The sequence below is a fragment of the Mycetomoellerius zeteki genome, unplaced genomic scaffold, assembly GCF_001594055.1.
Source record: "Mycetomoellerius zeteki isolate Tzet28-1 unplaced genomic scaffold, Tzet1.0 scaffold228, whole genome shotgun sequence".
Classification (NCBI taxonomy): domain Eukaryota; kingdom Metazoa; phylum Arthropoda; class Insecta; order Hymenoptera; family Formicidae; genus Mycetomoellerius; species Mycetomoellerius zeteki.
Window position 1 is genome coordinate 833739 of NW_017257203.1, and position 17276 is coordinate 851014.

At 33.8% G+C, this 17276-nt stretch overlaps 1 protein-coding gene across 2 annotated transcripts in view; it reads left to right on the forward strand.

Moving 5' to 3' along the window:
* Nucleotides 1-14072, forward strand: part of Dgk (diacyl glycerol kinase 1) — a 101939-nt gene extending 87867 nt beyond the window's left edge. Inside the window, exons 7-18 of one of the 2 annotated variants that reach the window (XM_018449015.1) lie at nucleotides 4397-4519; nucleotides 5327-5376; nucleotides 7091-7165; nucleotides 7358-7595; nucleotides 7771-7976; nucleotides 8495-8668; nucleotides 9417-9708; nucleotides 10065-10189; nucleotides 11078-11362; nucleotides 11806-12007; nucleotides 12132-12313; nucleotides 12933-13022. In XM_018449015.1, the coding sequence (XP_018304517.1) occupies nucleotides 4397-4519; nucleotides 5327-5376; nucleotides 7091-7165; nucleotides 7358-7595; nucleotides 7771-7976; nucleotides 8495-8668; nucleotides 9417-9708; nucleotides 10065-10189; nucleotides 11078-11362; nucleotides 11806-12007; nucleotides 12132-12313; nucleotides 12933-13022 (2042 nt within the window). Of the gene's footprint in view, nucleotides 1-4396; nucleotides 4520-5326; nucleotides 5377-7090; nucleotides 7166-7357; nucleotides 7596-7770; nucleotides 7977-8494; nucleotides 8669-9416; nucleotides 9709-10064; nucleotides 10190-11077; nucleotides 11363-11805; nucleotides 12008-12131; nucleotides 12314-12932 lie in introns of both variants that reach the window. The other variant, XM_018449016.1, reaches the window with a different exon arrangement.
* Nucleotides 14073-17276: the final 3204 nt, after the last annotated feature.

The window sequence follows — 17276 nt, forward strand, 5'->3', positions numbered from 1 at the left end:
TACTTCACCATATCGGAACGACAGTCGGCGTAATAAAAAAAAATAGCGACTACAATACCGGTGCCGATATACCTCTTATACGATATCAACGCAACCATTTCCTTGCTTCATTATGCATTTTCGCGAGTATTTTGTCATGGCGTTTTGCGCTATTTTTATCCACACATATCTTATATCTTATTCGATACATATTTAATGACTTCATCATTAGAAAGATTGCTGTTACAAAAAAAAATCTTTCAATAATTAATCTTATTAAAATTCAACATGAAACTCGATAATTTCGTTGGCAAGAAGACCCAAGATCAAGGAGCGATTAATTTTGCCAATTTTCCAGCTCGTGACATATAAAAAGTAATTTATTTAAATTACTCGAGCGAGACATCAACAGACGGTGTTTATGTCTGCTCTAAATGAAGACGCACTGGTAAATGACAGAAATAATCACGCTTACGTTATGGATTTAAGGAAAATATTTATTCACGTCTGCGGCGATCGTGCCATCGATCGCGCGGGATAAACTTACGCATCTTACCGGAGATACAGCTAGGAGAGAAATGGAGATTGCTATTTTAAATTCTGGTTTTACATGACAATCTACGTACGCCGAGAGACGAAAGATGGATTGATTTTCACGAAATGTCATGACGTACTGGAGATTGTGTACGCGATTGAGAAAACTCAATCCGGGTTCTATTTCCGGGTCTGTTTAAAGAACGGGATCTGATCTTATCATCTCTTCACACATGAAACACACTGTGAAACACATGCGTTTCCGCGTCGGAATACATCATCGGAGGTGATGAAATCCCGAGTTAAGTCTTCCGCGCGCCTCTTGGTACACGTGTTTGCTCTTGGTACTCGTGAAAATGCAAAGAAAACATCAAATACGATCTGAAAATAGAGGATATGTGACGAATCAATGTTCCGATAGCGTTATGGTACCCTCGAGCCATTTTGAAATTATTGCTGAGCTGAGCTAAGCTGAACCACAGACTGGATCTCGTCTTTTATGAATCAGAAGATGAATAGTTGCCTCCAGGTGCTCGCTTCGTAATAAAAAGGATCATAAAATACATCATGTGAAAAACATATGAAGAGGATAGGAATAGAGCGGAAAATATTTCTTTGACCGATGTATACGTAAATAATCGATCCGAATGCATAATAACGAAATTCAACGATTCCGCACTATCAATGATAAGAGTCCTATACAAATTTTAAGTATTTCTATCTTCTATGTATATTTCTATAGTTTTGAATAGGTACCCTAGGCTAGGATAATATTTTCCGCAATAAATTATTTGCGATGTTTTTAAGATGCTTATTAGCATCATTATTAATTTGGCGATCAATTTAATTTGTGATATTATTATTTCAGCTCCAGTTTATAATTGCATTTCAAGTCCAACAGTAATCGGCGCGTAGTTTATACAATTGAAAGATATATTTAAAATTTATATATACATTATGGCACCAAAGCTTCGATTGTGTTAGCTCTTCTTTACTTAATTTGTTCTATAGTTTTGTTAATCAGCTCTCACAAATTTCTCGGAGTGAAATCTTACTTTAAAGAGTAAAAAAAGAGTGAAATTGAACCAGTCTTGAAAAATAGTAGCTCGGTTTTCAATCTTTAAGGTTTCACTTTACAAAGGTTTTAAAGAATGTATTTTCGACGTTTTTCTAAGAACTGACAATTGTATTATACTACTTCGAATGCGAAAAGTATAAAAAAAACCGTTAAAAATAGAACGGATCTGACATCACTGTGTAGTGCGTGTTGCCTTAATTAATAAACTACTAATCTACTACCGTATCGATCTTGAATAGTACCGAGTGGGACATTGCGCGTTTCGAATTATTCGCGCGGCATACGGGCGAGTTTACGTAGCTCATGCACACGTGCCAATGTCACCGAAATAGCTATATCGCCGGTATCATCCGGTATAAATGACGTCACGAGTGTGAGAGAGAATGATACCAGGTTCCTGAGGCTACGTCTCAGTGACTCTTGAGTCGCAGGAGAAGCAACAAGTGCTAAATCATTAATCGCACGTCAACGCGCCACTCGACTCGAGTTAATCTTATTATTTGATTCTGATTAATAATTAGACAATACAAAAGGATTAGATAATCTGATCTTGAGAGAACAATTTCCTTTTTTTTCATCGCTCTTAATAGTGGAAAATGGTCCAGTTACCAAACGTATCGGGAGTGAAGCTGAAGGAAGGTGAGATAAGTTTCGTGACTTTCGAAGATTCGAAAGTCACGAAAATAAATGTTTATGCCGAGATAATCTCCACACTAAGCGCGAGAAAGATAATTTTATTATATGTGTGTACAATTAATAAGCGACATACGCAAATACATTTTTAATCCACGTGTTATACGTCAATCAATTTATTCACGCGATCAAATACGTCAATCAATTTATTCACGCGAAATCGACTAAACCAACTAATCCATGCTACACAATCCGCAAATAATAATTAGTTCAATTTAATGAACTCGTCAATGATTATCATAGATTTTCATTAAAACAAGAAGCAAAGTCAAACATTGCATATGGTTATGAAATTACGTCAAATAAATTTTGATAAACCGTCCATATTAAGAGGAAAAAAAGTATTTCACTACTCGAAATGTAGATAATATGGATATTACGTGGACATTTATGTGTATTCTCTAAAACTTTTAGAGTGAAAGCTCACTCTTAAAAATTGAAAGTTAAACCACTCTTTCTCAAGATTGATTCAAATTTAACATTTCAGAGTGAAATTCCACTCTAAAGAATTTAGACAGTAAGCAATAGAAAATAATTTAGTAGATTGATTTAAAGTTTCAGCTGAATGTCACGGTGATTAATCATCACGTACACGATCGATCAGAACGTCGCGCATCGCCGTTGCCAAACAATTTTTTCCCTAAGTTACGAGTTTTTCGTGATTTTCACTTGGAATAAATTGAATCGTTCTAGCGTAAAAAAATATACGATCTCGCATGGATAAAGCGCGTGACTGCGTTAGTTCGCGCGACGTATCGTCTCGTGCGAAAGTTTATTTTTAACTTGTTCATCGTCGTGCAAAATTATTCCTGCGAGACACGCGATGTCATCTAAAAATAAGAGCAGAAAACCCGAACCATTGAAAAATCGTATGCTAATTCTTCTATTAATGGAAAATATATAATTATGTATTCATGGGACATATTCAAAGTTATAAACCTTTCGGGACAAAATTATATGTGTCCTTTGTATATGTAGATAATATCGATCTTGTCTCTAATAAATTATGTTTGAAAGTGAAATTAATGCTAAATTGACTGTTATCAAAATGATATAACATTTATAATAGGGTTTCAAAAGCGATGTGATATTAATAAGTTTATTTCCTCATTCGATAGAAACGCAAAATGTATCTTCTATCAATTTTCTGTTATCACTTTTCCATTTTATCGCGAGCAAGAGATTGCTTTCGCGTGTTTTTTTTTATTCGAAATGCGAATTCATCGATATTAATTTCAGTCTCCCGGCAATTCAAATTTCGAAATCGTGATAGTACGCAAGAATAAATTTTGTCGACAGCGATCCAATCGATGTACAGTTGCATTGATTCATGCAGAACTACATGGCGATTTGGATATAAATAGGCGATCCAGAAATACGGGCTAGACGTCGTCGACCTGTCTCGAGTCGCGACTAAACTCTATAACAATCTATTATGACAAATCCAATTCATCGCTTATACATATTGACAATTGCATTGCTTCGAACGAAGCAACAGGTCTTTTAAACTTTTAGGTACAATTACTCAAGTCCATGTGAATGTTTATCTAAAAATACGGCTTGACCATCCCTTTGAAATCGTGAATTTTCCGTTTACTTTAACATCAGAGTGCATAGTGAATTTTCTATGAAATATGGGACAGATCCATCATATTGTAAGTCTGGCGATTCTCACTTTACCCGACATCTAGATACTTTAACAGGGATTTTTCCGCAAAATGCGACGTTAAGGAAAATCCTGATGAAAATTTGGTTTAACTTTTTTGAAATGAAAATAGTAATTATGATAATTTCTACAATTTTATTCATGATACTGATCAATTAAAAAATCATGTCCTTAATATTTGAAAAGTATAATTAGAGTAATTTCACTATAAAAATTAATACTATAATATAATATAATTAATAATATAATATAATATATAATATATAAATTATCTGATATTTAATGTATGTATTTTAGGATGCATTATGTTTCAACTTCTAAAATATTTATCTATAAATTTATGAATTATGATCAAGTTATTTGATAATATTGCATTAACGTCACGCTTATTGACCAGTAACCATAAATCATCTAGCGAGATCTCAAATTAAATTTCTGTTTTCCAGAGATGAGACATCTTGTCAGAAAGCAAAGCACAATAGACGTTCAGTCCGTTAAAGTTAGCCTCAAAGACATCGTTTGTTATCTCTCTCTCTTGGAAGCCGGCAGACCGGAAGATAAACTGGAATGTAAGTAATTGCCACAAAACAACAATTATCTCGAAATTCGCGAAACTCTCGTTAACTTTCATACCGAATAATTCGTTAGCGGATGATCAACGATGCTTTGAAACAGACCCGGTATTGTTTTCTGTAGCCGGGATCGATGCTATAACGATTACATGGTTATTTCCTGTATAATCAAAAAACATGTTCCCGCATAAATCTCGTTCGTTTTTAGGAGAACGTTATCAAAGCGATATTTCACGTGCGCGTACACAGTAAAAAATTGTTTCGCGAAGTATATACAATATCATCATGAATATCTCCGGGCTTGAAAATCCAGCGACTCTAATCTTTTAAAAAAAAATCGCGCATTTGCTTTTCAGTGTAGGTAGAGTTTATTAGACTTTTTCATATGTGTACCTTCTTTGAAAAACATTTGAAGGTATTTTCACAGAAAGAGAAAAAGGCAATGAAAAATATTATTTGAAAAATATTGAAATAATAATACGTTAAAATAACAAGAGCTGAAGAAGTTGAATCCTTTTGTGTAAACATGTTTTTCTATCTGCGAAATATTTTGAAAAAAATGCTAATTAATCAAATATTTTGCCCTCAGAGAGAAATATTGAAGTAACACATATGAGAAAAAAAAGAAACGAGAATGATAGACGTATCTATAAAATTTACGAGAGGACTCGCGTGTCGGCCGGCAGTCCTTCTCGATTTTCTGCTATAGTTGTTACAAGTCCATTCCGTGTGGACTTGTAGTGCAGCTGCAACTTGTTGCGCGGCAATTTCGTCTTGTGTTAACTCGATAATCCTTTTTTTCAGTCATGTTCCGGCTGTATGATACGGATGGGAATGGCGTCCTTGATACGAACGTGAGTAAAGAATCATCGTTATCAGTTAATGCGGATCACGCACAAACAGAGAACACATATAATGCTGTCTTACAATATCGCTCATACTAAGCGGAAATGTCATTAATTGTCATATATGATCATATATCCCCCATAGCAAAAAAAGTCACATTCACATCACAAGACTTACAATAGTCATGGATAAATTGTGATGCCACTGTGAAATTATCAAAAGATCACAGTGTAACATCATATTATTACCTTAATGGATATACATGTACTGTATCATAGCAGTGTCACAGTGAAGTGCAATTTTTATCACAGCTTAATTCATAATGATGTCATAGCTTTGTCACACCTGTAACAAAGCGGACATTCGTATGTCATCATGACTATTGTGATATTACTGTGACTTTTTTTGCTGGGGGATATATTGTGGCTACATATTAAATACAGTTTTAATATATTGTCATAGGGGTTAAATACCAAATAAATGCCGTGTCATCGCATAATGTTAAAATAATCACATTTTAATTAAGCAATCGATATGCTCGACAAAAGGTGAAAAATAATTCTGATTCCAATTTACACGAACGAAACTGACTTTTTCTCAACGAAAATAGATTGACCTTTGTTGCTTAAGTAACAACGGCGGTATAGAATAGCTCCGGCTGATATTAATAGAAGAGATAAATACTTGTTCCATATTGTTGGCTGCACCCATAACAGACACGTCAATTGACATGTACCCTCTGCGATCCGTTACAACATGAATTACGTAGAACGAGTACAATTTCCGATGCCTCGATGACGCGCATCATTGACCTCTTTGCAATTGAATACCCGGAAAACTGTTTCAGTTAACTAATGCATTGTTATTATTATTATTATGTGAAAACGATTCATTTTATATCAATATTGTTTCATTATACGCTTATCGTACATCAATAAATAACGTCATACTACTATATTTATCAATCTTTTTTTTTCTAAATAATAGAACATTAATAATAAACGTTATCATTATATTCATTAATCTCAGAATATAGTTAAAATAATTAAGCATGTACCTTGTTCGGTAGAATTTTTATGGATCATTAGAATTCTGTCGTTTCGACATTGATTTTAAGATACCATACGATAGTTGCGGAACAGCAAAATAAGTGTTTTACCTTTGAAATTGTTTATGGCAGCAGGTGTTCAATACATTTGTCATTCGGGCGCGAGATCAATGCCTAGTGCATATTGATGCATATACATATATATAGAGCGGAGGCGCGATTTATGTGTTGTTGACATGAAATTACGGCCAAGAAGGATGCCGGGAAAACGACGATCGCCCGTATAATGAGTTCCATGTTGAATAAATCATTGATATCGCGGTATACAAATTGTGCAGCCGATAAATATTCACGTTGCCGATAGCGGAACCGCGGAAAAAGCAGATGAAAATATGCGGCGAAGCCGTTGCTTCCATTGGCATCTATCTAGGGCAAATAAAAAGAAAGCCACGAAGAAAACACGAGTTTTTAATGAAAGATGAAAGATATTATATGTATGATCGATATATAAGGAAAGGATGTATATTTGCTTATACATATACAAAACTTCAAAGAATGATCAATATTTCGAGACATTGTACATATAATTTTAATAAATGGTACGCGTCATGGAGCGTATGATGTAACGGTTGTTCTTTACCGTTATTACTAATATTATCATCATGTGTATCTAGGAGATGGACTGTATCGTAAATCAAATGATGAATGTCGCGGAGTATCTCGGCTGGGACGTCAGCGAGTTAAAGCCGGTAGGTAGGAATGAACTCTGTTTTCAGTAGATTCGGATTTTGAGGATTGATCGTCTTTCCATTACAATTCAATTAATAACTTTTCTATTACGAGAAAAGATCAAAGAAAAACGAAGAAATATTTCGAAGATAGCTAACAATTATACGGGACCAATACAATAGAATACAATAGAAAGTGTAATTCGATTTTAGATTCTGCAAGATATGATGATAGAAATTGACTACGACGCAGATGGTACAGTTTCGCTGGAAGAATGGAAGAGAGGTGGCCTCACGACAATACCCCTGCTAGTTCTTCTGGGTTTGGATTCCCACGTGAAGGAAGACGGAAACCATCTGTGGAGGCTAAAACATTTCAGCAAACCCGCGTACTGCAATCTCTGTCTAAATATGTTGGTTGGCCTCGGCAAGAAAGGGCTATGTTGCGTCTGTGAGTAAGAAATCCTTATTGCTACCTCTACTTCGCGATACCAGAACAAGTTAAATTAGAGTAGCTATTGCAAAAACAGAATCGTATGAAGTACGTAACCATCTCTAAAAACGAGATTTTATTCAAAACCAACGATGTTACAATCGTTAAATAACAATCCTTTCTTTCGGGTCAGTTTGCAAATACACGGTACATGAGAGGTGCGTACAAAGAGCGCCAGCATCCTGCATAGCCACATATGTTAAGAGTAAGAAGACACCTCAAACAATGGCTCATCATTGGGTCGAAGGTAATTGCCATGGAAAATGTTCCAAATGCAGAAAGACCATCAAAAGTTACAATGGCATTACCGGTTTACGCTGCAGATGGTGTCAATTAACCGTGAGTATTATTTTTTCCAAGTTGATATCAATCAAGTAGAATACAACGCAATGTGTATGCGTGTGTATACGTGTAAACATCTTGTAACATATATTTAAAATTAATTATATTCATTATTCAAAATAAAGTCCAAAATATATTCATATGTGAGAAAAGAGAGAGAGAGAGAGAGTGACAGAAGGAAAAAAGAAAAAGAGAAATTTAAAGATGTTATAAAATAATTAATTTATTGACAAGATAAATATTTTAGAGACCTCATCTCTCTCTCTCTCTCTCTCTCTCTCTCTCTCTCTGTCTTTAATTGTAAATTATTCAATATGAGAATGATTTTTATATTGATTCTTTAATATAATTAATTAAATAATGCAGACAAAATTTAAGATAATTAAAAAATTTAAATACGCGCATTAAATATGCACAACAAATATATACATGTATGTGTAAATTTTATTCATTGAAGTAATAATGTAACAGCATCCCTAACCGTTCATGTAAATATTTCCGCGGAAATATTGCAGTTGCACAATAAATGTGCGTCACAAGTGCGAGCAGAATGTACGCTCGGCGATCATGCGATACACATCCTTCCACCTACGGCAATTTGCCCTGTTGTACTCGAGAGACAAAGGTCATTGTCGAAGGACAACAAACGTGGTAGCAAACTCTGTCAGGACAGCTCGTCGGTCAGTTCCGTAAGTGCAATACACAATCATCCATATTAATTATCTCTTATTACTGAAAGTCCTCTCGAAGGAATTCTCGAAGGAAAGTCCTCGTGAAGAAACAAATATATATAAAATACAATCTCATACCATATTCAGTCAAGGCGGTTCTTCGTGCCTAATAATATTTCTCGTGAATTTAAACAATTTCCAGTTTAAGTAAACTGTGCGATTATTTGTCTTAAATCGACACTGGAATAGTAATATCGCAAATTAAATTGACAAGCAATTTAATATTATTGATGCAAATAAGAATCTTAGAAATCTGTTAATAATTTGATGTCTATAAGAATCTTAAAAACTGTAAATAATTAATATTATCACATATCTCGATGATCGAAATTTGGGAAATCGAATTAGGAAAACTCGAGTTCAAATCTCGGCTGAGGTAATATTTTTCGCAATAAATTACAGTTTTTAATTATTAGTTATAATCAAATTATTTACAGCTTTCTAAGATGCTTGAGAAAATTAAAATTAAAATTAAGAGATTATGCTTTCAAACGGGATACTAACGAAATGTCGCATGTTTTATAACATACAAATAAATGCAATGAATCTGAAACAGTAAAAATCAAAGTAAATAAAAAAAGTAAATAACTTAAGCAGTCTTGTTATCTCTGCAAGATATCAACAAAAATAAATGATAAAGGGCAATAAAGAGTCGATACGGTAAGTGCGTGTTAAAATATAATGACCATATTTTAATCTAAAATAGGGTGTTTTCCTGAGCTGCGGTAGTGGGTCGAATCAGCAACCAGCTATGTCTTTTCAAATTACACCACCGGAAGGTACAACGCCGCTTTTGGTTTTTATAAATCCAAAATCGGGCGGTCGGCAAGGGGAGCGAATGTTACGGAAGTTTCAATACGTTCTAAATCCTCGGCAAGTTCACAATCTAGCAATCGGTGGGCCCATGCAGGGCCTACAGATGTTTAAGGATGTGGAAAATTTTAACGTAATCTGTTGCGGCGGCGATGGAACAGTTGGCTGGGTTTTAGAAACTATGGGTATGTATCACGATTTAATTACGATGTGTGTATCCAATTATACCGAAAACGCGAGTAAAATGAATAATGGTTGTATAACGACACGTGAAAGCTTTGTAATAAATTTTGCAATATTGTGTGCTAATTGTTAATCGTGCGTGTATTAAATCCGATAATAGGTTCAACGACTACTATATAGGCCAGTGAATAGCCTGGATTTTAATAGACCTTCCCTTATTAATTACGATTACGCATAACAAGTTCATCATTTCGAAATTGCTTTTCGATGCCGCTTTAATTGATTACTAATAATTTAACGTTTGATGGTAACAGCAACCGCATGTTGTAATCAATGCTTTCATAACTATTTCATCCAGATCGTGTGCAATTCGAGAAACAACCTGCCGTTGGCGTTATACCTCTTGGTACAGGCAATGATCTTGCCAGGTGCTTACGTTGGGGTGGTGGTTACGAAGGAGAAGCGATACACAAAGTACTGAAGGTAAAGCAAACAGTATACATTTTTAATATACGTTCTATTCTAACATATTTTCTAACGTACATATTTTAATATACGTTATAGATTCACTGAGAAGAATGTCTGGTTGAAAATGGACAAATCAAAAGATTTTGATCAATCAGAATTTTGATTATCTTAACTAGAATTTTAATAGATTTAATCAGAAAATTTTGATTCGTCCATTTTTAATCAAAATTTCAATTAGTCTAACATTTTTCTCAGTGTTCTAACTGACAAGAGAATATAACTAAGTGTCCCCTTCCGATTTTAATAAGCTTTGAATGTGTTAAAATATAAACAAAAAGAAGAAATTGTTTTCTCGTATGTTAATGGGTGAAACCCCCCCCCCTTTAGGAAAATCGGTTTTTTCTTTCTAAGTGATTCAAAGATATAAAAAAAGTTTTAAATAAAAGTTGAATGATTTCAAAAGTACTTTATAATAATGATAAAAAACTTCTTTCAAATAAAATTTTTTTATTTATGAAAAAGAATTAAAAAGATTTTTATTATTATTATTATTATGAAATATTCTTGAAACCATATTTAACTTTTCTTAACATATTTTTTAATATCTTTGACAGTTTATACGATATTTATTTAGTAAGAAGAATTAAAAAGAAAAAATTTTTCAATGGTGGGTTTCTCACTCTCTTAACGTGAAAGGGAAAACACTTGTAAAAAAATACATGTCTATATTTTAACACATCCAAAGCTTATTAAAATCGAAAGGGCACATTTGATTGTGTTCCCTTGTATTATGAGAAAATATCTTCTATTTTTATATCTCAATAAAAAATCGGATGTTTTATTATTTAACGTTAAATTACACCGTGGAAATTCGCTATACATGGAAACCTTAACGATTCGCAGAAAATAGAGAGGGCGACACAAGTGATGATGGATCGCTGGCAAATAGAAGTGGATCAAAAGGACGAGAAAAAACCGAATCAAGATAGCATACCATATAATATCATTAATAATTATTTCTCGGTGGGCGTCGACGCCGCTATATGCGTGAAATTTCACATGGAGAGGGAAAAAAATCCCGAGAAATTTAATAGCAGAATGAAAAATAAATTGTGGTACTTCGAATACGCAACCACGGAGCAGTTCGCTGCTAGTTGTAAAAATCTTCACGAAGATCTCGAGATAATTGTGAGCATACCTATATATGTATACTAAGAAAAAATTTACTATATCTTTTAATACATTTTTTTTCAATAGTACTTTAGCTAAATATTTACTCAATAAAAAAATTATAGTTAAATCAAATTAATAGTTTTTGTATTAAATAAATATATCTTTATATTTAATAAATATTTAGTTAGTATTATTCAAACAAATATTTATTAAAATTTAGTATATTTTTTTGTCAATATAATCTCTGTATATCGTACGTGTATATATAATTTCTTCATTCGATTAATGGGTCAGTATATCGAATAGAGTCGAAATATTCAAATACCAAGCGCGGAACAAGAATTAATCATCCACTTCCGTTCTAACATCGTCCTAAATACGTACAATCAAATCCGTAATCAATCAATTCAACGGAATCAATGGAATTCGTGACGCTACATGCATTTCATCGATTACAGTGCGATGGTACGCCTCTGGATTTAGCGCACGGTCCATCTCTGCAAGGAGTCGCATTGCTAAACATTCCTTTCACTCACGGAGGTTCGAATCTCTGGGGCGAACATCACACGCGGCACCGTCTTGGCAAGCGAAAAAAGCGACCCGACAAAGAACTCAGTACAAGCAGCTTCAATTCCGTAGATCTCACGGCCGCTATTCAAGGTGAGCTCAACGCGCGAAATAATTAATCTTCCAACATAATATTCCCACGCTTCACAGAAAAACGTATGCAAATAGAATGCGAAGAAGCGTTTAGTAATATTCAGTACTTACCCACTATCCGCAGACATCGGGGACAATCTGATAGAGGTAATTGGTCTGGAGAACTGTTTGCACATGGGTCAAGTGAAGACTGGACTCCGACATTCCGGCCGGAGGTTGGCCCAGTGTAGCAGCGTCACCATCATCACGAGCAAACGATTCCCCATGCAAATCGATGGTGAACCTTGGATGCAGGGTCCTTGCACGGTGAGCTGAAATCAAACAATAAAATTTGAATATTTATTCAAATGTGACAGAAATTTTTGAAACATGAGCCAGATTTTTTCTTCAAGATTTTATCGAACACTTTATTGGGAGAGAATAAAATATTCTTTTCTCTTTTTTTAAATTATGTCTTAAACGTATAATTTTATATTAAATTATCAAGACGTTCTGTGCAGTTTGATTTATACAAATATTATTTAGAATAAATTCCTGTTCCCAAGTTCATATTACTGAAAAAAGTCTGGTAATAGCTACCAAATGTATTTTGTTTAGCGTACAACATTTAGTAAATATTTAATAAATATTAACATAATAGTAACCAAGCGTTTAATAATAATTAGAAAAGTAAGATAATATTTAGAAAAAAATTAGCTTAATTAGTTTAATTAGTTTTAATGTTATATTTGATTGAAATTATTTCACCAAAACTTTAGTAACTATTGTCTAAATTTGATTGTTATGATTATTTACCAGACTTTTTTTCAGTGTATTCCATTATGGAACATAATTAATATGTAATAATCTTCATATGTTGATATTAATATCTTCATATATAAATTACAAATTAAATGGAAAGATTAAAAATATTTTCCCGGCGCAGATTCGTATTACGCACAAAAATCAAGTACCGATGCTGATGGCACCACCGCCAGATAAGAGCAAAGGCTTCTTCCGATTCTTAAAGAGATGAACGCAGCAACTTTACACTTTTACCGAAGGAGGATGGATATTATCGAGTGAAAAGATCAATTCTGTCTCTACCCAGTCTTGTCATTGTCCGGCACGTTTATTCCTCTTTATTACGGCGGAAATGTATCGGTTCCATCGTATATAGTCGCAGCTTCGATACACGTCTAAACGCGAAGAACATGAACGTCAACGCGCCTTAGGTATTCTTGTGTACAGTATTTTTCAAAATAAACGAAATTTTATGTCCTAGTTTTAGATCACGCCAAACGGTAGACTCGACCATCTTAAGCCTTTTTAACGTTAGAAATTTTCAATTCGTTCGTTTGCCCTTAACTGGTAAAATATGGACATCAAACGGAAAGACATCAGTTCTTCGTGTACGATACGTACATAACATAATTCTGTCGCTAAAGCTTAATGTCGTCTTTCAGTCGCGAATTCGACAGATTTAATTTATGAATTCGCTTCAATTAAAGTATCTTTCAAATTTAGCGAAAACAAGTTCGTCGACACAAAAGACGTCGTCTTTCCAGTTAAGGGTCAAATTACCTCGCGCAAATATCAATCGCACAGCGAGTGCTTTCACGTTGCGAGTTTTGAGTCTACCGCTTCTTACATGTGCAGATCGATCGGTGCATGTAATTATCGCAGCAAATAGACGACATATTAACACGGCGAGTATTATGCGGCATCGTGCAAACGAGAGTGGAGTTGAAACCATTTCAACTTAATGCGGATGTGGATACGATTCTTTCAAGATCTATCGCCGAATAATTAGCGTCTCTAGCGTAGAAGGATGGACAGAGCAGATGGACTGGACTGGTCGATATTTTCGCTTGTGATACGTGATATATTCCTAATTCTGATTCTCCTTTGCACGAATCCGTCCGTCAAACACGAGTTACATACTTTCCTCAATTAACTCTATAGGTTTTTTGTACCAAGGCTTAGCCGTAAACGCTTAATAAGGCATAAATCATGACTTATTTATTTATTTATTTATCTGTACGACATATTTATTTATTTATTTTTCGCGTACTTTATAAGTCACAGCAATATATCATAAGCATATCAAATGCGATTGCGTAGCATTTTGTAATATTTGGTATAATATTCGCGATTATAATATTTGATTAAATATTTATTATCACAAAATTGTGACGTCACTGAATATTATTTAACCTTCGCGAATTATAACCGAATAGCGAATATACAACCTGCGTTTATATTATTTTGAATATTTATTATTTTTGATAATTATTATACTTTTTACATTCACACTTCATATTCATGTCTCTACACTCTGTCCATAAACAAATTATAACTAAATTTCTCTTGTATATCCATTAATATACGTTGTCTTATTATGTGTATGAAACCGATATTCTACCTATATTATTAATAACCCTACGCTGATCTGAGTAACGGTTGCTTCCAAACGTGCTTCTCTTCTTCTCTCTTTGCTATTGTTATTCCAATTTAAACATTGTACATCAATGACGATCGATTCAATTCATTTCTTAAGATTTTCCGTAAACGTTAAGGAAGAAAGTAGCCCCCTAATATAGCCATTAAATGTATCGTCTATTAAATCATAGATTCTATATTTCCGTGCACTTGTTAGACACATTTTGTTAGTACGATACAAAATCTGAGATATATCAATTTTGAATCTAATTGTAGTGAAATGAAACTTTATGTTTTTGTAATTATATATACATATATATATATGCAGCCAAAGAAATAATGTATACAATACAATTTAAAATCCCGCAGGGACCATCTCGATATATAAACGATAAAGATTTTAAATTTTCATATCTTCGTGCAGACTTCGAGATTTTAATCTTTTATAATATTTAAACCGTCATTTTTGCGACATCTCTCATGGCTATTTAGATTTTACTTACGTCAAATGTATTACGCGGAATAAATTGAAGAACAACGCGTGATTGACAATTAATTGATTCTAGAGCAACAAGTACTATAAGTGGAAGTTTTACATAGCATAGTTTACATTTATGATAATTCAAAGTACAACATTACACCTTCACTAGATAGATGGTTTAGCTTACTCTCCACTCACTGGTCACTCATGATCGTCATTGTTTTTGTATCGCAATTGCGCATATGATTTACGTGACGATTAACGCGGTCGATTAGTCGCTAGATAAATCGAAATACTACGCTTATAAACAAAAACTTGTAATCGATGAAGGAAAATGTTTTGATTTTCGAGTCGTTACCTACTAGCGAGCGAACTCTTAGGAAAATGAAAAACGACGAGAGTAAAAAAATCGCCGCGGGACATACAGGAGTCTATCCTTGCGGTTCTACGTCCCTTCGATCTGTGAATACTAACGGCACAATAACGACGATATTGTTTTTCTATTGGATTGGCGCAGTGTCTCAGTGTGCTTTGTCATTGTGTAACATTATATATGATACGAAAAGACCCAAAAATTACTCGTTATACGGCAGTACGGGAAAATGTAAGACATTCGCCACGAAAACCTATTGGAAATTTGAGGGCACAGCTTTACGACGACGATTGCTAATACTTGAAACGAAAATCAGAAGGTAAAAACCATACTGTGTGCTAACAATATTCCAAGAAGGACCTCGCTAAGTCTATAGAACATTGTAGCGACTTCGTCGTAAAGAATGCGATCGTGAAGCGTGAATCGGATGTGAAATTAGGAAATTTTATTAAATTAGGATTACTATATCAATCCTCGCATATTGTCCTGACACAGAATAAAAATGAATGAACTGACTTCTCAATATGTAGAAAAATTACAAGTGACGAACATCTAATATTATACAATAATGACAACGACGAAATTGACGTAGTTATGCAGATCATTTAACAGAATTACGTATAACAGAATTACAGATAACCGTCACAAATAAGATCAAGATAAAAATTTGACATAACAGTCGTTTGAACTAGTAAGAAATTTCAAATAAGTTTTATTATTTGACAAGAAATTCTTTTATTTTCCATCTTTCTCGTTTTTTTATATAACTTTTTTAAATAACAGAATTTTTTTGGTGGATTCTTATAAAAATAGGTGATTAAAAAGTTTTGGTAGAAATTTATTTTATAAAATTATGACTTCTCCGTTTACTTGACTTATAAATCTCTTTAAATTTCTATATTTTTCTATTGCAGACAGCAATTAATGCAAACAGTTTCAAACTGCTTAATTCTTCGTCTAAATTAAGAATTCAGTTTTACAAAACGAATTCCTGTAATTTTCTTTTAACCATTTATTTTTGACGTAATGGAAAAACGAATTACTGTTGAAAAAATACTATTGTAAATAATTAGAAAATTATTCGAATCTAATAATCCAATTTTTCTATATATAAAAGTAAGGACGCTTCGAATTCTACATTGTTAATAATTATACAAAAGCTGAATATTATTGGAGATACATTACACAATCCGATTCACTTTTCCCCCTTCGCTTTCGATGAACATACGTGATCCAAAACAATGTTTGGCATACAGAACGTACTTGTTATAATCGTTAAGCGCTACTTAATTGTGGAGCGACATTAGCTGAATTTACTGCCATCTTTTTTTGGGTCTACGTACGTTTGAGCACTACTGCCATTTTCCAAAGGATAGACACATACGCGAATGAAAAGCCTGTCTATAGTGTAATATAACATAAGAAATAAAATGTAAATTTATCGCAAATTCATTTCCTTCCTATCAACGAATTCCCGATCTTCTAGAATTTCAAATCGATTATATTTATGTCTCGGTTATTTCAGGGCTACGTAAAAAGCAGGACAAAGGTGAAATATCCATGCGATGCAAATATGTTTTACAAATATGTTTTACAAATATGTTACGTGAGCAACACACGTATAAAAATTAGCCTTCTAGTTGCGTCTGAAGCTTAGTATATAGATTCTCAATTCGATACATCTTCTTTATACATTTAAAATTATACTCACAATCGGTCGCAGTTTCGCCGCGCCGCGCAAAAAATTACATCTATCATTACGCCAACTACCTGAAACAGCAAACCCTTTGTAAAGAGCGAGAAAAGACATCGAGCTTGTAATAATCTATAATCGCTATTTCGAGCAAAGAGAAATACCTCCTTTTGTGTCGAAAATGGCATCAAAATCGTGTTCGATAACGATGTTATCCGCACGCATTATTCCGCCATTACGCGTCGCAAATGATTCGACATTTCAAATTCTAAACGCGCGGGCTTTGTCGATTGTGGCGGGG